The sequence below is a fragment of the Schistocerca serialis genome, chromosome 8 (assembly GCF_023864345.2).
Source record: "Schistocerca serialis cubense isolate TAMUIC-IGC-003099 chromosome 8, iqSchSeri2.2, whole genome shotgun sequence".
Lineage (NCBI taxonomy): Eukaryota > Metazoa > Arthropoda > Insecta > Orthoptera > Acrididae > Schistocerca > Schistocerca serialis.
In genome coordinates this window covers 161422775-161446480 of record NC_064645.1, presented here as the reverse complement: position 1 = coordinate 161446480, position 23706 = coordinate 161422775, and the positions used below count along the sequence as shown (strand labels likewise).

Below are 23706 nucleotides of genomic sequence, written 5' to 3'. Positions count from 1 at the left end.
GTGCATGAAGGCACCAGTGTCCTCAACAGTGCGATTAGTATGTGGCTGTAGTTACACAACCTGGGTCCAGTGCGAGAAAAGTTCAGTAAGCTCCTCTGTAGTACAGCTGAATAAGTTGTCCTTAATGCTTTATTGCCCACTCTTGGCTCTAATTACCTCTTCTTGTACCAGCTTGTAATAATTGGGTGGGTTTCTCGTGTTGACCCACTAGCTTGAGTCGCTTCCGGGGTAGTACATGAAGGTTGCCCAGGTAGTCCCTTTCAGACTGCTGTCATATACACTGTGAAACACAGTGCTGTTACGTGGGTATGCTAGGCAGCTGGCAAATATTTGCCGAAAATAAAATGCCTAGTGTTCGTAGGATGGTTCCATCAGTATGATCACTGCGGGCCCTTACTTCCTGTGCTATGGTAGTATCGTGCATGCGAGACATAAAGAGTAAGGGATTCCCCTAAGCATCTCCCGAAAACTGTGCAAGCCGTTTTGCAAGGTATCTGCTCTCACAAGTTTATTTTCGTTATGAAATGAAGTGTGTGTACTGTTCATGTACAGATTGGCACGTCAGGTAGAGCTAAGTTGTGGGCCAACAGGAGCGTTGAAATAGCTGTCTTAATTCGCATTGATTTTATAACTGAAACAAACTACTGGAGTCTCAATACTTACAGGTGATAGAGACAAGGACAAACTGTAAATAAAACAATTGTTGAAAATAAACCACATGCACAACACCTTACTTGTTTTTTAACACCAACTTAGTTTTCGCCTAAGAGATTCTTTATAGCATTTCTTTCCAGAAAACTGTTCAAATTTCAGTCTGCTTCTTCGCCAGTGACCAAATTCACCGACACCGTATTAAAGAGGAAGTTCGCTTCTCCTTTCTCAAGTCGTTTCGGTGTTTCTAACTAACATTGAAAGTCACAGATTTTGTTCCTTAGTTACAGCGCTCATTTTTAGGTGTACGAACAAAAGCAGTCAACAAACAAAACGACACAACACTGTACTGTACCGATATTGAAAAACACCTTCAGCCAAAGGTTTGCTTGTATAAACAATTAAAAACATGGAGAAGCAAATGCGTGGGGCCATTGACAGCGACAGAACTAAGAGGCATGGTTCGGTAGATGTTCTGGTTTGAGCAGGTGGGGGAAACTTAATCGGCGAGGCTGTGAATTATGGGAAACTCGCAGTTCCGAGACTCGAAATATCGAGATTCCACTGTATTGTTTGTTTCACCGTTTAGTGGCTACTTGATACAGTTCACGCCAAAACTACTTAAGCTCTAGTACGCATTTTCAATTTAGTTTGCCTACTAACACTTAACGGTTTGACCGCTAAGGGATGTCGACCAGATGACGTGGCAATAAAGTGCGAAAAATAAAACTGACTAAATTATCAAGGTCAGCCAAGAAACCTGGAAAAATCGCAGATATATTGAAAGTCTAGCGACTAAAAGTTTCATTGTGAATGTTCATGCTTCGAAGAAGGGGTGGAAGAAAGTTTCTGGGATATTGGGTGTGGCGGCAAATGCAAGTCGGCACTGGGGCGCTTCAAGTAATTCAAAGTAAGCGCCGCACGGTGGTTTGGGCTGTGATGCGGTGGCGCTGGAGTCGGACAGGTCCGGTCGCAGCCGCGGCTGGAGTGGGCAGCGAAATGTGGGGTCGGCGCTCGAGGCGCGCATAGCCGCAGTTCTGTCGAGCGCGTGCGTGTCGCAGGGCCACACGTGTTTGCGTGCGTGTTCATTATGGGTCGCAGGCCGAAGCAGCAGCTGTCGCAGGGCCAAATGGCCGAGGAGTACGTGGACAGGGGGCCAGGTAAGCATCCCTCGTATTGCCATCCGCACGCCGCTATGGCACCGCACGTGTGTTTTTGACGGGAGACGCAGCTGCCACGTGTAGCGCACAACAGCTGCTCGTTTTCACGTGGGGTCACGTCTGTCTGTGAACAACTTGATTTCAGCGAAGACTCCAAATTTCCTGGTCTGAAACTTTCCTGGAGCAGTTTGGCGAACAGTGTCGAGCATTTGCAACATGAACATGAACTTCGAACGTAATACTACCAATTTGATTAGAGAATTCTTATTGCTTTCACCTCATTTCTAGCTTCTCAGACATATTGACAGTGTTACTTGCATCTTTTCGTTGGTTTTTAGGAATTGGCTTCATGTTGGCAGATATGCATGTCTCAGAATAATACAAATTTGGGTCTTAAGTGCTGTTTCCCTTTTGCTGCGTCGCCCTATGTGCAATATGTTGTACTAGGTAGTTCATTACTTCGAAATTGTCATGTTTACTCTCCAGTAACCAAATAAATTTTGTACTCGTTTATATTACTAACATGTGGGGAAACAACTTGTGTCAAACAATAAAATATTCATTTTGCCTGTGAAAAAGCACTGTCAATCCTCGTAGATGACATTGTAAATGTATGAATCATTCGTTTCAGATGTACTATCTATCTCAGTTTCAAAGAATGAAATATATTAAATCTTCAAGAAAAATAACATTAAAGAACTTTCACATAAACAGGAATCTGTGAATAGAGCCAAACAGATACGTTCAGCAACTGAAGCTGTTGCAGAGTAACTGGTTTGGGAAACAAACTAACAACATATTAAGATACCTGCATATTTCACTCAGTCTATGATCTAGAGCAATAAATCACTTAGTGTGTAAGCAGTGATAATATTACAGCCAACCAAATCTTAATTTTTAATATTAATTGTCAGATTACAATAAATCGAAATCTACAGCGCTAGAAGACATTCATTATTCATCACTGAAGTTGTCATTTGAAAACAGTGTTGGATGAAAAATTCTTTGTTTCCAGCTAACAAAATATAACAAGCAGCAAGACAGAAATATTCCTCATGTTTAGTATTGAAGGCAAACACGTTGAAGTTCTGCTTGTTTAAAAAGTTTTGTAAGGTCATCTGTCAAGCGTCAGTCATGCTATATTTCATAGACTGGGAGGACAATCTGCACTAGGATTAGAGAACACCATAGAAGTTTCATATAAAAGAAGGCAGATTCATCCAGTATATACTATTGCTTAAACCAGAGCCACAAATATGTATTACATGTGGGAGTCTTACTCAGGGGGAAAGGGTACAAAACTAACTCAATTAGAAATACTATAAATTAAATAACAGAGGTGTTAACATACAGATATCCGACATGTACACAGAACCACATTGGTGCCTTCATTTGTACATTGATATACAAATTCCCATGTATGTGAACACTTTTATTCATTTATAAATTCTGCACTAATGAATGTTGCAGAATTGTAACCTGTGTCCAAGTTGTCACTGGACAATTTTTATAGATTGTCAAGAAACAATAAGCTAAGAAGTTGACATGTTTGTGTCTCCTTAGTTACCATCTTTTAGATCAGTTATGTGCTAGAGAATGGGCTTACAATCCAAAACTGAATTTGTATAAAAACAATGAAGTTCTTGAAACAAGGCAAAGGTGTTCCTTTCGGTTAACTTTTGCTGTTGAATGTAAGGATGTTTCATTAATGACATACAGTATCACAGTGTTAGTAATAAAGAAAGAACAAACATGTAACCATACACACAAACTGTTTACATTTACTAATATAAACTGTTTTTATAGAAAATGTGCCATGTGGGACATGCAGTTAACTAGTTTGTTCAAAACACACTTCTGCGCTTTGTAGTCTTTCATTGGAACCTCTCTGGCTTCTGTTGAGAGGTTATTTGAACAGAGTGCAGGTCTGCGAGACCCCATAATTACTTTTCTTTTCATGTCGTGGGTAAGAAAACCTCCAAAGAACAAATGTTTCACCACTAAATGTGGGGCTGTCCTTCCATAACTTGTGAATTCTCTCTGCGCATCAGGTTCATGCACTCGCTCGGTTACTCCAAATTTAAAATAATAATAATTTATGATGTCACCTTTCTCTTCCTGGGTTTACTGTATCTATAAACTCAAATACTAAATTTGAGCCGGCCAAAGTGGCAGAGCAGTTCTAGACGCTACCTTCTGGAACCGCTACGGTGGCAGGTTCGAATCCTGCCTCGGGCATGGATGTGTGTGATGTCCTTAGGTTAGTTAGGTTTAAGTAGTTCTAAGTTCCAGGGGCTGACGACCTCAGATGTTAAGTCCCATGGTGCTCAGAGCCATTTACTAAATTTCAGTGGGTATGCTAATACTCTTCATGTCCAGTTCAACTACACAAGATTCCACAATATACACCATTAAAATCACATGAAGTAGCTCTTTGATTTTTTATTACACCCTTTGTTACAAGACTTATAAGTAAATTATTAAATTAAAAATACCTTTTCAAGTTATGAATCTTATGAATTGTTGTTTCTCCTTGCAGTTGTGGAGCTCATCTACTGGAGGGACCCAAAGAAGTCTGGCATTGTATTTGGAAGTGTGCTGGGAATTTTGCTGTCTCTGACTTACGTCTCACTCATCAGTGTCATTGCTTATCTCTCACTTGCAATTCTGACGGGAACAATTAGTTTCCGTGTTTACAAGACTGTGCTGCAGGCAGTTCAGAAAACCACTTCAGATGGACACCCATTCAAGTGAGATTATTATTATTATTATTATTATTATTATTATTATTATTGTAGTAGTAGTAGTAGTAGTAGTAGTAGTAGTAGTAGTAGTGGTGGTGGTGGTGGTGGTGGTGGTGGTGGTGGTGGTGGTGGTGTAAAAGTAATTGCTCTGAAATATTGCTTGCGATCATAATCTGGTTTGTAGAATAGCACAATGTGTAGGTTAGGTTGCAAGGTGGTAATTTCATTTAGTTGGGGAAATCCAACAAACTTGAATACCAAATAAAATGTGTGGCAACAGACTGATGGGTAGCATAGCTTAATTTTTACATTCATACCATTATTAATGCACTCTTGTCATAATCAAAATTGCAAAATAAATCCTGAAAACCTATATTACATGATCCATAAGTCTAAGTATTTTAATGCTTATGATCATACATTGTGCATGAACTACGAACAACACAAAGGGCATCCACTATATGAATTTAACTGGGTACTCTTTCAAAACAGACTTTCCAGGAAATGATGTTTTTTGTGAACTGCTAAGTGAAAAATGCTTGGCATGTAGCAAAGTCTGAAATGATTGTATAGAACCTAATGGGCAAGATTTGATTAGCAGGATTTCTCATTCAGGGGGAAGTTATTACAGGAATGGTGTTAACAAAATAGACCAGATACTAAGGTAGCTCATTCGATACAGGCCTGTGTTTGAGAATGTGGAAAAAAACTTGAATCAATTTGTTTGGCTCCTTTGCTTTAGAGGGGTGACAGAAATTTTGTCTGAAATAATCAGTAATCAAAGGATTTAGATTGACCGAAAATGCAGATCATGAGAAGTGTTCCGAATAAAGCTGTAGAGTGCTTACATGATAAAATTGCACCCTGGCAGTTAGTAGTAAATTAATGGAAGAGGAACGTAGGTGGTGAGCATTCGGTTTCGTCACTGAGTTGTGAATGTACTGGGACTTATTTGAAAAGGGAATGTCATGGCAGGAGTGAGGATTATGATTACAGTCCATCTCGTACATTTGTGCCACTGGTCATATCAGATTAAATATGGTTTTTAGAGTCTAAAGGTCAGTAATAAACGGTAATTATGCTGAAAGTCAAGAGTTATGGTGTGCTGTCTGGAGCCCTGCTGTGTAAATACTGCACGTGCTGCTAACCTTGTTAGCACTGGCTAGTACTAATGACGACTTGCAAGTCATACTTTCAAATACTGCAATACATTTCATATTTTGTTGCCTTAAAAGTTGGCTTCAGACTTTTCTGACTATGCTAATAGTATAGTCTCATTCCATATTTCTAAGAATGTACTGCCAGTTGTTGCACAGTAAAGAGTACTAATACTCTTCTTTTACTGTGTGCATTCCACTTAAGTATTCAGTTACTTTGACATTTCCTAATTACACTCAGTTTGTGTGTTTGAACATAATGGATGCTAGTAACATTGAGTTTTTGAAGATGACAAAATATTCCTTAAATCTCTTCCAGGATTACCACTTCATTAGATATAAGCTTACAAGCTTCTGTGTGCTTTATTGGACTGTATTGGTAAGGAGTCACAGTGTCATTCAGAGATTGACATGAACTGTAAATAAGGTCAACCGTGCTGGAATAAATTGACATAGATTCTGCAGTATTGTTTAAAGGTTTCTTAATGTTAAATATTTCTCGTGGTGCAAATACTGATGTTACTGGAGGAAAGGCAAACATGAGGCTACATTACAGTTCACTGTTTTACTACAACCTTTACTTGGTTTTCACATACATTAGCTAGGACTCTCAACCAAATCGTGACCTTTCGACCTAATCTTGACCTTGGTTACGTTACAGATCAGTCTCTACCACAACCTAGATTTTGGGTGTGGGGGCTGTCTAATATCACACTTTAACCTGGTCTTCTGTAGGTGCTGTTTGCGTGAAGAAAACATTGCTTGTCATTGAAGTATTATATTAAAAGTAGAATTTTTAACTCTGAAACTATACAGCCAGTGCACAAAATGTTCAGCTCCAGACTCCAAATCTGTAATAATTTCATTACTGCACTTCCATAAGTTAATAATCCTGACATGGTTAGTCTGGGCACAATCTGCAGTCTGTGGCAGCTGAAAGAGAATTCACAAGCCAAGACTGCTAAAAATGTGGTTTATAGGATGATGACTGGTTCAGTAATACTGATGGATAATACGTTGTAAAAATTCAGAAGCATAAAATCAGATGACAGCATAGCTCTGTCGAAACCAGTCATCCAATAAAATGCTTTTTAGTGATCTTGGCTTGTGATGTTTGCATTAGTTACTTTCATTAGTCTTGGCGTGACCACCGGTGCGAGTGTTCCCATGTCTGTGTAGTTATGCTTAAACTTGATGAGATGCAAGTAGTATTTCCTGTTGTCATTGCTAAAATGAAAATGGACTTCTGTGGTTGTAATCAACTTAGTCCTGTTGTTTCTTGTATTTTAAGTTTTCTTTCTGTTGGATAAGAATAAGGATAATTGTTTGAAAGATAATTTCAAGTTGCTTGAAGTTAGTGTGCAATGAACTTTTTTACTGCTTGCTGGAAAATATAAGTAAAATCATAGCGGTGTGCTGTTCCAGTAATGTGCCGGTCGTCAAATGATGTTATAGAAGGTAGCATTGGTTATTGCCAAATCTCACAGTGTGTTCTATACTCCATAGTATGTTTTATATGTGCAACTGCACTACTAGAATGCACAGGAATGAAACAATTTAAGCAAATGTTGCAGTTGAATTATTGCGCTCGAATAGTGTCTGGCAAATATTTCACTTGCTACAATGCAAAATGATGATGATTTTTACCATTCTATAATTAAAATCTCATAAGTCTTTTGTTTAATAATTCATCCCTTTCGAAGAAATGTTAACATTCCAGCAGTCGGTGTACAGTGAAAGACCACTTTACTGAAAAATGGAAGCACTGTCACTTGACATATATATATATATATATATATATATATATATATATATATATATATATATATATTCAATCCATTTAGTTTCTCATTAGTTGGATGTGGCCATTAAAAAGAATTTTGCATTTGCATATTGTAAGTTGTTCTTTCTTCATATATTTGTTTTGTAGATTTTTGTGGTACAAGAACTCCCCTTTCCATTCTGATTCCAAAGTATGATGCATAGTTCCATGTACATACAAAATTCTAAGGCTGAATTTTGTTGTTACAAAAAAGCAATTTAAGTGAAAAACAGTCATGTAGCTTGAAAATGTATTTCCTTTTCTCCCACTCTTTATTGCTTGCAGGGCAACTTCAAGTAACCCAATGATGATATTAATTTGTTTTATTTGAAGTTATTCACAAGATTTGTTCTTTGCATCAAGTGTTCAAACTGTGTTTTTGTCCTTCCATTGCTTCATACTTCAAGATATTTGCAAGAAAGTGTATTCTGATACCTCAGTACATTTTGTTGTTCTGCCGCTTTTTAAGTGAACCACAGATGTAGGGTAACACAGATAATGCAGACTGTTAAAGAAGGTCTGAGCATATGGAACAAATTCCCAGATATGTGAGGGGCTTGAGGACTCCTTAGGTAATAGAACCAGATGTGTTGTCCTGGACAAGGGTATTGTCAGGAGTACCCCAGTAAGTGGGATTTTGCCAAAATACATTTCTTGAGGACTGCTAGTGTTCTTCAGATCCACACCAGGTAGGATTAAAGGAAGACATCAGAGTAATTTAGAGGTGTGCTGCTCGTTTTGTTATCAGGTTTGATTGATGTGTATGCATTACAGGTATACTTTCTGATTCCAAATGAAAATCACTGGAGGAAAGATGGTCTTTTTGCGAATCACTGTTGAGAAAGTTTAAAGAACCAGCATTTGTAGCTGGCTGCAGTTAGATTCTAACACCAGCAACGTATATTTCATGTAAGGACCTGAAGGAAAAAGATAACGGGCTTGTACTGATGTCTAAAAACATTTGTTTTGCCCTTGCTCCTTAAAGATGGAGACAGGTTCAGAAGTTTAAGTTGCCTCATTCTTGTATTTTTGCAATTCACAGTTGAACAATGGTGAGGACCCAGTCTCTGTTGAACTGTTTGATTTCAAAGGACTAACAGAAAAATCAATGGAATTTTATTTTGCACATGGTGTTGGTCAAGATTAATTTTCCAGTATACCATTTTCTTCAAAAAATTCTCGTTTCCATTAGTATCTTTCTCTCAGAATTTCATAACCTTTTTATTCAGTATTTGTTCTATCATCAACTGGACTTTCCAGAATCCAGCCCTGATAGTTCTTTTTTTGTTGGACCTAATGTCATTTTAAGACCCTTCCACATATTGAAGGTTGCTTCAACTATGTTGCAGAAATTGCCTGGGAAGCCCTCACACATCCTGCGTACAGCCCCAATTTCTCTGCAAACGTTCCCATCTTTTTGGAGCTAAAGGAATACGTGGACATTGATGTGATGTGTTTCGAATGAATAGTTATATGCCTGGGTGCAATCATGGTTCCATAGGCTACTGCAAATATTTTTTTCTGGAGGCATTGGCAGTCTTGTCCCATAGTGGGATAAATGTATTAAGTGATTGTGATTACTTTTGAAATCATAAACAGTTCACTTACTTTTCCTCTCACATTTTCATTTCACTGCCCCTCATATTTAAGGTGGTAGCTGTACCATGTAATGTGACTACACCATGTACTGTGAATAGCGTGTAAGGTTGGCCCCAAGGAATGCTGCCATCTTCCATTCACTAAGGTGAAAATGACAGTTGTAAATCTCTCTCCCTCATTGCTCTACTTTAAGAACTATACAAATAAAATATTTTGACACTAGAATGTCCTAGGCACAGACAGGACACAAAGGAAAATCACAAAGTGAACTGTCTAAAGTTCTTAAATGAATTGTGAATTCTGATTGAATTGTTGTACTCTGATCTGAACACATTAAACAGTTCAGCCGCTTAGTTGACAAGCTATTCTACAGTATGAGGGAATTCTTTGATTTGCATAACTGGTTTAATAAGATACCTAATTTGTATGAGGGTGTGCTGAAAGGTAATGCCTCAGTCCTTTATTGCGATCTCAACACCATTTGAGTTGCTACATGTAGTGCTTACTACTCAGTCAACATTCCCACTTCACTGACGTAAGTTGCATTGCTCTGCTGCTAGAATGCTCCCAGTTGAAGCATGTTGAGAAAGTGTGCTGCAATATTTTGAACATGTGGAGCACCCTCTCCTTCAATGTGACAATGCCGGACCACGTAAGTGCCGTGACATCTGATACAGACACCTACCTTGTATTCACTACCATCAGTTGGCCTCCACATAGGCCCAAATTGGCCCCATCTGATTTTCATCTGTTTCCAAAACACCATTGAAGACTTCACTTTTGTAGTGATCCAGCATTGCAAGCTAAGGTGATTTTGTGGCTCCGTCAACAGTCAGACATTCTATGGTGATTGTATCAATAAACCGATCTCTCATTTGTAGAAAAAATGTGTTCGTCAGAGTGAAGGTTTAGAAATAAATATGTATACATGAAGGATAAAGGTATAGAAAGTTAATAAAGTTTTCATTAAAAAAAGCTTTGAGTTTCCACATCAAAAATTTGAGGGTATTACTTTCCAGCACACCCTCATACGTGTAACAAGAATATTAAATTGAAATACTTTGTATTTGTAACATGCTGTCACTGAGAGCCTATTCTATGATATGCGGTCAGTGGCAAATAAATAATCTGAATTTGTTTTATAGGGACATACTGGAACTGGATCTGACCCTGCCGCAAGAGAAAGTACGTGAGATGACTGACTTAGCTGTTGCCCATCTGAATGCAGCAGCCTGTGAACTGAGGCGGCTGTTCCTGGTAGAGGACCTTGTAGACTCAATTAAGTTTGGAGTTCTACTGTGGTGCCTGACATATGTTGGGGCGTGGTTTAATGGCATGACTCTAATCATCATAGGTAATTTTTGTCAGCAATTTAACATAGCTCATAGACCATTATATGCAGTTGACCATTGGAATTCATCTTAAAGCTATTTTCTTACCATTTTTGTCGGATGCACTTTCACATTGAAAATAAACGATTAATTTGAGCCATATTACATATGTTATTGGAAAACATTTGACACTGATCTTTTAAAGTGGTGTAAACTCTGATGGGTGTGCTGCTGTTAAAAAGGAAAAGGGGGGGGGGGGGTCGTATTGCAAGGAAGAGACCATACAAGTTATGCAGATGAACAGCCCCCCCCCCTCCCCCTCCCCCTGGCATGGTTTGCTAAGAGGACGGTGGCAAAACGTACTTCAGTACAAGACTGTTCTGCTTGTGGTTTGTGGAGGCTTTGAGGAACATATTATTCAGCATTTCATGCAAGTGTAATAAAATGAGTGCCTAGACTCTGCTGCATAAACTGGAAATTAAAAAAATTGTGGAAGGGGGTTGGGGGTGGTTGTTACCTTTTGTGACATTTTGCAATAGAATTTTCCTAAGAAACATATTGCATACATTTTTGTAATAATCATGGCTACTATGGTGTGTTGGGCAGCTTCTAGTTTTTAGCACAGTTACTTTTAATACACAGAAGATCAAATTTTAATTTCAGTTAAACCATAGTATTACATTGAAATGTGGAACTTCCCTGCAGGGCATCAGGTACCTTTTTTCTATCTCCGAACATATTAAAAAACATGATTATGAGAAACCAACTATTTATTTAGTCACTGTGACGGCATATGTAGACAGTTCTAGTTATGTGACACGTACAATAGTGGCTGGTAGGAGCCGGTAACTGACAATATAAAGGGTATTTGCGTGCCAGGTCTGCTAGCTTTCTGCTGCATGTGACAGGTGTGCCGGCTATGTTCAGCGACCTCTGGTGGGGTGCCTGGAACCGCTGAACAGTGTGCTACTCAAATGTGACACACACTGTAGCGGTGGTGGTAGAAGTGTAATAACATGATAGTTACTACACTGCTCCTAAGGGGGAGAGGAATGCCCTGAGGTCAGCTCCTCTGCAACATTCATATGGGTGATACATCCATAGTGTCAGAATTGGTTGTTATGGGTGCGAACAGGTCCTGGTCCATGTAAACTAGGGGGTAGAGGCAGAAATGGTGCTAGCATGGACACACGCTACTACTTCTCTTGTAGGAAAGCAGGCAGTGAACTCCGGCACCCTGTAGACAAGGATCATGTCAACTTCGCACTCTGTGTGAGGGGCTGTGAGCTGGGCAGCTGCAGTGTCTGGAGGTGATGTAGCTGGCAGGTACCTGGGGAGTGGAGGCAGCAGCAGTGGTTGGCATAGGAGGCACCTGTAGCTTTGCCAATGAAGCCCCAGCATTCCTGCAAGAGAAGGCACTGCAGAGGTGCTGAGATATCGAGCCATGTTGCCAGTGTGTGGTCAATTTATGTCGGAGCAGCTGGTGACATCAGGAGGGTGGGCGGGCATGGCATGTGCTGCGCACAGTGAATGGTGGCACAAGTGGAAAAGATGACAGTCCGCAGAGGAAGCAGTGTTGCCCACCTGAGGGTGTAGCTGATGGTAGTGATGCGCCACAAGCCACTTGTCGACATGCAGCATGAACACGTGGTGCTCATAGTGCCTGTTGGTGTGGGTGATGCCCGGAGTCCAATGCAGTTGCTGTTCGAATCCTTGGGCCAGTAGCACAGTTCTGGGTGCAAACTGGCAGCAGCAGCACCAGCAGAAGATGGAGCAGCATCCATGGCTGCTAGCCTTGAAAGTGTTCAGCTGGGCTCGTTCCCAAATTGGATTCCTGTCTGCGTTTCCAGAATCCATACGATGGTTCTACCACACCATTAGCTTCTGGGTTGGACGGAGGTGTCAAAATGCAGCAGCTGCCATCGTGTGAGCAAAAACCTTCAAAGGATTGAGCGAAAAACTGAGGACCATTGTTCAAAACCACCATTTAAGTTAGGCACTTAATACAAAAAATTGCTGACAGCGTGTTGACTATTGCATCTGCAGCAGTAGCTGGACAACAAAAGGCATAAGAAAGATGGCAAAAGACATTGACAACCAACACTCATGAAGTGTCTAGAGAAGTTCCAGCTAAGTTGATATGGATTTGTTCCCAAGACAGTGTGGGTGCTGCCAAAAGGGGAAAAATCGGTGCGTTACACCTTTGTTCAGTGGCCGCGACCAGGCTCGCCATCTGACAATAAATACCAGGCCAGAACAAGTGCTTACAGGCAAATTGTTTGGTCAGGGAGCTCCCCAGTGACTTTCATGTAACAGGTTGGAGAACTTCTTACACAGCGTTGCTGGAATTGCAACAGGAGTAGTACTTTATTTTTATCGAGGAGAGAATGACCCCATCTTACAGGAAAAGATGATGATAGAAAGCATAGAAGTTTCACAATAGGTCAAATGGCCCAGCCCAGAGGTTGGTCAGGCCACCCGTGTTGAATCATGTGCAGAACATGTTTAAGCACTGGGTCCACAGCTAGGGCGATGCAGTCCTGCAGCTGGAAACGGAGAAACTTTTATCACAGGCCAACCTTTTTTTTATTATTTTTTGTTTTGTTTTTTTTGAAAGCTGATCTTTATGAGCTGAATCCAAATCTAGGGTTACCTTTTTTGGATCACCCATAGTTTCCGAGCCATATGCTTCAATTATATAGTATAAAAATGATATGCTATACGGTAAATGGGGAAATTAATGAAGCACTTCGTTACAACATAAGCATGTTTGCATTTACAGTAAGCTACTTAAAACAATTATCTGTGTTAATAGAGGTTTCACTTGTCGACTGGAATTGGTTTGTATTTTCTTTCTCTTTTTTTCTCTGAAGCTTCTTGTATAGCTATTTCTATGATGAGTCGCTTGCTGAACTTCTCGATGAAGTGACCAACAGTGGTCCCCCATTATGTTGGTGTTCCAGCAGCCTTGGTAGCGTTTTTCCACCACTTTAATGTCCTGGTGAAAACGCTCCCCTTGCTACTCACTAAAATCTCCCATTTTAGTCTGGGAAGTAATCAAGGTGACTCTTCAAAAAGTGAACTGGCTCATTAAACATCCTAAAGTTTTAAACTTCTTTAACATTGTAGCTATAATAGAAACATATTCTGGGTCTTTCTTGTACTACGAACTTTGTAATGACCTGCTTGAATGATACCCATGCTTCTTTCTCATTTAAGGTCATTGTGGATTCAAAGTTAACATCAAACATCAGTTTTCTAATGCCAGGTATGACAAAGACTACTTTTTTAGTTTAGCTTCTGAAAGGTGTGGAAACTTCTGGCAGAGATACTTAAAACATGGTCCATCTTTAGGCAAAGCCTTTACAAACTGTTTATTAGGCCTAACTTTATATGTAGAGGTGGTAGGATTGTGTTTTATCTACAAGGTTTTTGCATAGAATGTTCTTCTCACAAGGTTTTAAAGACTCCCTCACAGGCCAGTTCTTTCTGCACCAGTGTTCATCCCTAGCCCTACTGTCCCATTCACACAAGAAACATGGAAATTCTCTAAAGCGACTTTTCTGACAAAGGAGCACGCATATTACTTTCAGATTGCCACATATCATCCAACCATGAGCAGAATAGCCTATTTTATTTAGCACTATTTCTAGGTTTTCATAGCTTTCTTTCATATGTACAGAATGTCCAACAGCTATAGATGCATACATGGTACCACTGTGTAATAAAACAGCCTTTAAACTAGTTTTGGATGAATCGATAAACAGCCTCCAGTCTTCCATTTTGTATTCAATACCAAACTCATTCATCAGACAGACTGGGAATGTCCGAGCAGTACACTAAATCACCTTGTTGGAAAAACTTTGGAAATTGCCTCTCTCTCTCTCTCTCTCTCTCTCTCTCTCTCTCTTTCTCTCTCTCTCTCTCTCTCTCTCTCTCTCTCTCTCTCTCTCTCTCTCTCTCTCTCTCTACATGTATATGCTGGTTCCAACTGCCAATACATTATTTTCTTTTAATCTAGAGCCAAGCAATTCAGCTTCTTCTTTCGTTAAGCCCATATCCCTAACCAAATTGTTAAGCTTGGTCTGAGTAAACAATTTGGGCTCTATACTTTCTGTATTACAATGGAATTCATCATCATCTCGTTCATCTAAATCAGAACGTACACCAGAAAATACTTCTGTTGGAATAGAATTTAAATCATCTGGCGGTTTAGGAACCGGCAAATCTACACCATGCCCTACTGGTCGGATGGCGGATGGAAGGTTAGTGTAGCTTATTACATTCTTGTTTCTCGAATTGTGACCAGTAATATCAACACTGCAAAAGTAGCAATCATTGGAATCATTTCTTGGCTACACCCATATCATAGGAACAGCAAATCTAAAGGCTTTTTTCTTCTTTTTCGACAATTTTCTCAGACCTTCAACACACACACACACACACACACACACACACACACACACACACATCCATCTTCTGCAGTGCTCAAGATTTATCTTGATCACCAAGTTTAGATCCAAAGTATGATAATAAATCTTTTTCAATGTCTGTAATGTTTGTTTGGTGTGTTTTTTAATCACAAAATCACCACAAATATAACAAACTGTCAGGGTTGTTACAACTACGATTAGACATTGTTCTGAGCACATGTACAGGCAATGGGGAAAGTGAGGTTAGTTTGACAGTGAACAAAACACTATCTATTAACACAAAAATAGAATTGTCAGCAGTAATACCAACGTCGTCTACATTAATTACACTTCCTTTTAAAATTATTTTAACTATATAAAAGCTGTTAAATTCTTTAAAAAATTGCTTTAATTTAATATTTTGAACTGTAAAATGTGAAGAAATAGTGGGTGATACAGTTTTTTGAGTATCAAATTTGGAATTCCCACCCTAAAAACATAAGAATAACATATTTTCAGCAAAAGTTTTTCCATCGTTTGCCTGTGTAGTATGTCATGCTTTCGTGCCAGTTTGAAAACGACAGTTTTTCCGGGTCAGACAAGGGCTCTGACTGCATGGGCAGCCGTGACAATGTGTCAGCACTTGCATGCTGTGACATACATCGGAAATACATCTTGTAATTATATCTCGACGAAAATGAGGCTCATTGTTGAAGATGATGAGCTGCTTTGTCAGATAAAGCAGCTGAAAGGTGAAACACACTAACTATAGCTTTATGATCAGTGACTAGGTCGAATTTGGTACCAAATAAGAAGACATGAAATTTTCTCATGCCATAAACAATTGCAGGGGGGTTCTTTTCGACTTGCAGATTCTGCTTCTGAGCTATGGTGAGAGTTTTGGATGCAGATGCGACACGTTGCTCAGAACTATACGTGTAATGATGGGCCAGAACGGCTCCCACCCCATACTGGGATGTGAGTTGGTCTAGACATATAGGTTTACTCTGTTGGATGGTCGCAAGGCAAGGTGCAGAGCGTAATTCGTTTTTAAGCTGTAAAAATGCTTGCTGATAGGCCAGCTACTGCTTGAAATGGACATTTTTTACAAAGCAACAGCCAGAATAGCTCCACCCAGAAGAAACTTGTGATAGTATGATAACTCGGCAATGAATGCAGTAGTTGCTGCAGATAGGTAGGGCGAGGCAAAGCTGTAATAGCAGCTTCATGCAGTTCCAGTGCTTCAACACCCTGCATGGAAAAATCAGGACAGAGATAAACCATAGTGGATTAAAAGATTGTGACTTAGTAAGATTACACTTAATGCCTATGGTTTGCTAAACAATAGAGAACAGAGGTTACGTAAATGTTAGCCTGTCAAGGTGTCCATTACTACAATGTCGTCAAGATAGTTAATACAGCAAGGAACCTCTGCCGAGATTTGCTTCAAAAAGCATTGGAAAAAAGCTGTACCCTTTCACCCTAAACACCAAATGTTGATATGGACAAAGATAGAAAGGTGTCTTCACTTCAAGCAATTTTTTCAAGGCATCATCTAATAGAACCTCAGCTAAGTTAATTTTGGAAAAGAATTGACCCTCGGCAAATTTTGCAGGTAATTCATCAGTTAGAAGCAGAGCGTGTGTGTAAGTAATACTGTGCTTTTATGGTAACTTTAAAGTATCTACAAAATCGGAGCTGACCTGATTGTTTTTTACAATCGCTAATGACATAGTCCACTCAATCATTAACATTGATTGAATGATGTGTAGTGATGCCAACTGATCCAGTTTGGACTGTACTTGCTTGCAGGACACTGGTATGTACTACGCCTCTAGGACTTAGTGAAGGACATGATCTTATGATAAGAGTGACACTGTCAGTAATAGAATATTCAAAAGCAACGTAATCGTCTAAACCAGACAAATTCTCTGTATGAATTTAGTAGACTGTCAAATAGATGATTGGATGGGCTACAGATTTGTAAGCTGTGGTGGCAGTAAATGGATCAATAACAGGAATATGTTGTTTATTGTAGCTTACCAGACAGTACTGGACAGCCGTGCTTATGTTGGAGAATTGAAGAGTCAAACAGCAGCTCTGGCATGATGGATGTTTCAATAAAAGTGTTTATTCTGATCTGGTGACAGCAATGAAACATTTGTTCAGAGGAAGACTGAATACGGCCTTCATTGCAACACTTGATATGATGCCCATCTGGGTCATGCAGGTCTCTTGTCTTGCACAAAGCAAGAGGGGCATGATGGATGTACTGCATGTTGTTGTTGCCGATGGGGTTGCTCATTGCTGCCAGGTTTTCTGGTTGGTACGACAGACTTCCTCTTTGCTTGGCGAGCCTGTTGCTATGTTCCACTGTGGTGCACTATCAACAACAGCTGTGCTGAATTATTTGATTTATTGGCCAAATGCATGGGATACCCCAAAAGACGGAGCACTGTCTTCAAAGGACAGATCCTCTCATTGAAGGGCTCTGATGAACTTCCTTGTTGGGTGTGAGGAGGATGATCGTCACAAACCATGGCGTTTGCATAGGATTTTTCGGAGGTTTTAGCAACGATGTGATTCTTATGGCCCAAACCCAGCAGCTCTGCCATCCAAGCCCAAGAAGATAGATGGGGCAGCTTGTGGCACTGGTAAAACTTTCAGCAGTAATAAAATAGGTGCACTTGTGATAAGAGGACGGCAAACCACACATTTTATCAAAGTAGTGTGAGGCAGTTCCAGTGAGAGGGCAAACTGACACAACTAGTAGACAAGAGGACACAGAAACAAAACAAAGCCTTAAATATCCCGTTTAGTCACCTTAAATTGACTAAGTGCTGGTGGAGCCAATTTTCATAAGCATCCTAGTCTTCAGCAGAGTCATGATACAGTGGAAGCAGCAACTACAGCAGCAGTTCCACTTGATAGCGGAGCATGAACAGTCAATGTAGCAACAAGTTTTTCCAAAGCAACTGTGGTAAGTTGCTGCTGGCTGACAAATGATTAAAGTACCATATCCATGGAGAAGTTATGTGAAAGTCACTGAAGTGGAGCACGTGAAAGTTCTCCTAATTGCCACTTGTATTCCAACTCAGAGTGCAATAAGAAACGTATATTGAAAGTTCAGTACAACTTTGTGGCACAGGAGCTGGTGCCTGTCAGTATGAAGGACATTGCCCCACCGGGGCTGCTAGCTTCCTATAGGAGGAGATGGGGCACCATCAATGGTTGGCAGCCTGTGCAGGTGCTGAACAGTGCGCTACTCAAGTATGGTATGTTCTGCGACTGTGGTGGCAAAGGTGTAAAAGTTACTACACCTTTCAGTGCCTAAATAACAGCTTTTTACTTGTGGCAGCTAAACACACACATTCTCGTCATAATAGCCGTATAATATATTTATCTCATAATATAGCCACAAATTAAATTGAGCATAATTATTGATATTATGATATAAAATGCAAAAAAGCTAGGATTGGCCACACGAATTTTACTTCGATTTTTCTCTACTTCCTTTCTTCCTAGTTGTTAAATCATTGCCCCTACTTAAGTCTGACTTGATTTGTCAGATTTTCACCATCTTCTCTGCAGGAAGGTTCAGGCAGTATACAATTAAAGTCATGAGGTACCTACTAATATTGTCGCACATCCTTTTGCTTGGCATAGAGCAGGAATTCAGTGTGGTATGGACTGAACCCGTTGAAGTCCTTTGCTGAAATATTGAAGGGTGGCCAAATCATTCACTCGAACTGTCCAGAATGTTCTTCAAACCAGTCGCAAACGGGTGTGGCCTGGTGACATGGCACATTGCCATCCATAAAAATTCCATCACCTTTTGGGAACATGAAAGCATGAATGGCTGCAAATAGTCCCAAAGTAACTGAATGTAACCATTTCCAATAAGTGATTGATTCAGTTGGACCAGAGGACCCAGTCCATTCCATGTAAACACAGCCTACATCATTATGGAGCCACCACCAGCTTGCACAGTGCCTTGTTGACAGTGTTGGTCCATGGCTTCAGGGTGTTTCTACCACACTCGCACTCTACCATCTGCTTTTACCTATTGAAATCGGCACTGATCTGACCAGGAAACAGTTTTCCAGTCATCTAGGGTCTAACTGATGTGGCCATCAGTCCACAAAAGGAAATGAACGCAATGTTGTGCTGTTAACAAAGGCACTCATATTGATTGTCAGCTGCCATAGCTCATAAACGCCAAATTTTGTCCCACTGTCCTAACAGCTGTGGCTACTGCATGCGGTGTTGCTTATGTTAGCACTGACAACACTAGCCAAATGCTGCTTCTCTAGTTCATTATTTGAAGACTGTTGGCCACTGCGTTGTCCACGATGAGAGGTGATGCCTGCAATTTGCTGTTTTTGGCACTCTCTTGGCTCCGTGGATTTCAAAACATTGGAGTGAAATATGCAATACCATTGCCATCTCTATAAAAGTCCATATATCTACATTTTTAAATTCAGGCTTTAGCCTCAATTAATATTGTTGACTTTTTTCTTTCTCCTGTTTCCCTTTTTACTGTTGCTTTTGGAAAAACAGATCTCAATCTTCAGGTGCCCTCACTTTTACTTGCTTACAGTTCAGTGCTTTTTCTGTTGTAGGCCTTAGACTACAGTTAAAAACAGATTTGCTTTGCTTTTGGTAGGATCACATTCTTACACTGTTAACTTCAGTATGCAAAGAATGCCTAAAATATCATGGTTTTATATTTATTCTGCAGTCAGCTGAACAAATAGCATTCTTCATAATAGTTTTAAAAAAATTAAGATTTCTTTTATTAAAATCCGTTGCTCTTGTTGATACTCATCAGGATTTCGTAAGTTTTATTGTTCTTTGCAAATGATTTCATCTCACTTTTGTTGCACAAATCGCTGAAGTGGTGTCAAATACAGAGACTTGCATCGGGCAGCTGAACAGCTCCAGATATGGTATCCTGACCAATGATCATTTCATAGCAGCTTATGAAAGTCTTGGCAGTGAGTTTCAACTATTTGATTTACATACCAACTGTCCGCATGCTTAGTGACTTTCAGTATATTACATCAAGAATCTTCTTACTAATTGTCCAAATAAAGCTCATTTACCTCTATTAAGTACCAAAAATGTTCTATTAAACACTTAAATGACATTTCATTTTGAACACCCCAGTATTTACTGAATAGCAGTTCTGTTGCGGATAATAATGGAGAGGAACCTTTCATCAGCCATTCTTTACCTTTTATCCAATTAAACTGCTGTTAAACTATTGAAATTCAGACTTTTGGAAGGTGCCCCTAATTAAAATTGATCTCTCCCCCCTTTCCCCCCTCCCCTCCCCTGTGCCTTCTGGATGCTGTGGAAATAATAAAATCACTAGTAACATTACTGCACATTGACATAAAAGAAGAAACAGAATTTTGTAAAGTAAAACTCTTCCCAAGAGTATTGTACACTGTTCTTTATACTTTCAACACAGATTTTGCTACTTCCTGTGGATTTAATGTTAACTTTTAGCTTTTCATGACTAATTTGCAGCTGTGAGCACTGTTTTTTAGTGTTTGTTAGGTCTCCCTTCCAGCCAAAATTTATTCATGTGTCAATTGTAAATTTGTGTTGTTAAAAAACTAAAAAAACTGAGTAAGATGTTGAAGTTCTTAATGCACTAAGCTTACCTTGAAGAGGAGTGCAGTTCAAATTTGTTGTCATATCTCTGAATAGTATTTTCCCAAATCAGTCAAATGCTGTAATGGGTTCTTTCTAAAAATACTTCACCTTTTCCCTCTTTACCACATTTTTCTTATCAAACTTCATGCCAAGTACTCGGAAACCTTGTCACCTGCTTTGAACATACCAAATTACTCCCTTCCTCCTTCCCCTTCCTCTAAAAAGCAAAAAAATCTGATCTTCAGACTGCAGTATATGTGACTGAAACAAATCCTTCAGAGGTTTCATAATATTGGCAGAGAAAAATTTCCAAATTGGCCTTTCACTTAAAAATGGAGGAAAAAGATTTCTGAAGTGGTAATGATGATAGTCGTGTCAAGTGCTGGAGATAGAAGGGGTTCCTTCAGTTGAGAAGAGAAGCAGTAAATGAGATGGATACGGAGTTACATGGAAAAAATGGCATTTGGTCAGGGGTAGACAACATGGAACAGTGCGAGAGGGAAATAAAAACTGAAATTCTTTTAGCAGAGTGTTATTGAGTTGTTGATCAGCTGGTAGTCACTGTGGAGGAATGTGACAGGACTCTAAATTGAAAGTTGTGAGTCATTTGTTGTGAAAATGAAAAGATAGACTCTAGGGAGTCTACTACACGTCTATAAGAAGTCATTGTTTCCTCCCTTGAAAACAAAACAGTTATTGGTTATTCCTCCTCCTTGCCCAATTAATATTGCCTTATATGTTCTTATGATAGGTAAAGGAAAACGTTAAGAGAGAAGAGAGTTGTATTTGTGTGATTACACAAATTATATGCTGTCATTATAACATTTCAATATTTCTTGTTTCCAGCTTTTGTAGCCTTGTTCACCTTGCCAAAGGTTTATGAAACAAACAAAGTGCAGATTGATCAGAACATTGATTTAGTGAGGAGCAAAATAGCAGAGATCTCATCAAAGTAAGTAATTTGTAGTTAATTCTAACAAAGTACTTTAGCTACTATGAACTGCATCTGTGTAGTTACTGGTTGTATTGTTATGAAAGATTAAATGCCAATAAATAATAGATATTTACAACTTCTTTAAGTGTGTAAATATTTAATATCTTTTTGCTTTTAATATCTGGTTCTGTTCTTAATAGCAGTGACTATAGCCTTCAACATCACTTCATAAAATTAAGTCGAATATTGTTATGGAACTGTTTGTGAAACGTTGACAGAACTGATGGAATGTACCCCCCCCCCCCCCGCCCCCCTGTGTGTGTGTGTGTGTGTGTGTGTGTGTGTGTACGAAATAATAAAAAATTTCATTTTCTTTTACAGGATTAAAGCAACCATCCGTGTTGGTGGGAAGAAACCAGAAGAAAAGAAAGAATAAATACTTACTTTTTCAGAGGAAATTATTTAAAAGTGAACTGCAAAAACAGCAATGAAATTGGAACAAAACAACCACTTTCTTCTGTGCAGTCATCATATATATTCCATGTGTATGAATGTCATCATCACACAGTAATAAACCTTGACCAACTACGTGATTGCTGTATTAATTTCATACGGTTTCTTAGGTTTCTAATTTATTCTGTCCATTCTATTAACATTGTAATTTATTCCACTTGGCTCAGACTACTGTAAATATTTCAATTTTGAACAGAAAGATTGAAATATGAGTAAGAGCATGTAAGTGTAAAACTCTTTAAATGTTTTCTCTCTACTGTAGAATGAAGAGTTGTTATCAAAGTTCCCCATGCTGCTTGAGATTTGTAGCATATCCTGTGAAAAATAAGTGTGCATGTGTGAGAGAATGGTGTTTTTATTATCCATTTAACTAAGTTTCCTCTGAAGGATTGAGTCTGGTTGTGTGTGAACAGGCCCTTAAATTTTCACAGACTGGGTGCGTTAATCCTCGCTTGCATGAAGTGTGGTTGAATGTGTGTCTTTGTAATTTTCTGCGTAATAGGAATAGGTACTGGACAAAAAACTGGAGAGAGAGAGATTACTAACTCGCAACTTTATTGTGTTTAAATGATGATATGGAAATTTTGTATCCTGTGTGTGTGTGTGTGTGTGTGTGTGTGTGTGTGTGTGTGTGTGTGTGTGTGTGTGTTGCTTGTTAAAAGTAAGCCTGGATGCAATTGTTTGCATGTAGTTGTCACTGTAAGCTGCAAAAATTCTTGTTTCATCTATTAAAGTGTTGCAAATATTTCACATGAAAAGTGAATATTAACAGAATATGTTGCTGTAAAGTTATTTGCTGCTTATTTGGTTTATAAAGCTCTTAATGGTGAACATTCATTAAATAATGATGCTTTCAACACAAATTTAAAACTGAATCAGTTGATTGGTGTAAGAAGATACTATTTGTGCCACAAATTTTTATATAAAATTGAGCACCTATGCTGCTATCTGTGAGATGTCACTTAAATAAATTTCTCACAGAAAATTGTTGTACATTGCTGTCTTTGTGACTGAAAAATAACAAAGCTACGTGGAATCTCTGCTATATGTACGAAAACTATATGAAATCTGGAGACAGTATCAGATGGCTTGTGAAATTGTTACTTTTATTGATCTTTTTACTTACTGCCCTCCGCATAATTCGCTTAATGGTTGGTGGGCGAGCACACGAGTATTCTGCCAAATGCACATGTATAGATGATTATTCTTAGCCTAATTAATTGTTGGGATTATTTAAATTGGAAAGATATGGTGATAATACTGCATATTTGTCTTTTTGACATAAATACACCCTAATGCTTTTCATACAGCATCTAGACTCGTAATAATGAAAGTAGCTGTTATTAATTCAGGTCTAGTGTTAAGAGAATTGGTGCAATGTTTTGTTGGAAGAAATATGTATGTATTAGTTTCATTCTGGTTTTTGTCAAGTATAATTTGGAGATATTAAGTTGTATTGATGTGCTTTGTACACAAATAAAAAGAAATCTACCTGGAACATGTGTAAGTTCTGAAATCTAAATGTAGAGTCTGAATTCTACAATGGTTTAGTGGATTTTAGTAATGCTGAAGTGGTTATTGTAAAAAACTGTAATATCTGCGTGGTCCTCACAACAGCAGATTTAGTGTTTTTCATAAATTCATCTACTGCTTAAAAAATACTCTGGTATTGTCTGGCAGTGTCTTCAGGATTACAAACACCTTTGAGGATCTGATTTA

General features: G+C 39.0%; 1 protein-coding gene across 2 annotated transcripts in view; it reads left to right on the top strand.

Moving 5' to 3' along the window:
* The window catches only part of LOC126416230 (reticulon-1-like), a 427388-nt gene extending 403903 nt beyond the window's left edge, over positions 1-23485 (top strand). For both annotated transcript variants that reach the window (XM_050083836.1, XM_050083835.1), the window contains 4 exons: positions 4351-4561; positions 10279-10487; positions 21387-21492; positions 21856-23485. In XM_050083836.1, coding sequence (XP_049939793.1) covers positions 4351-4561; positions 10279-10487; positions 21387-21492; positions 21856-21910 — 581 coding nt within the window. In that variant the 3' untranslated portion in view covers positions 21911-23485. The remainder of the gene's footprint in view (positions 1-4350; positions 4562-10278; positions 10488-21386; positions 21493-21855) is intronic.
* The last annotated feature ends 221 nt before the right edge of the window (positions 23486-23706 follow it).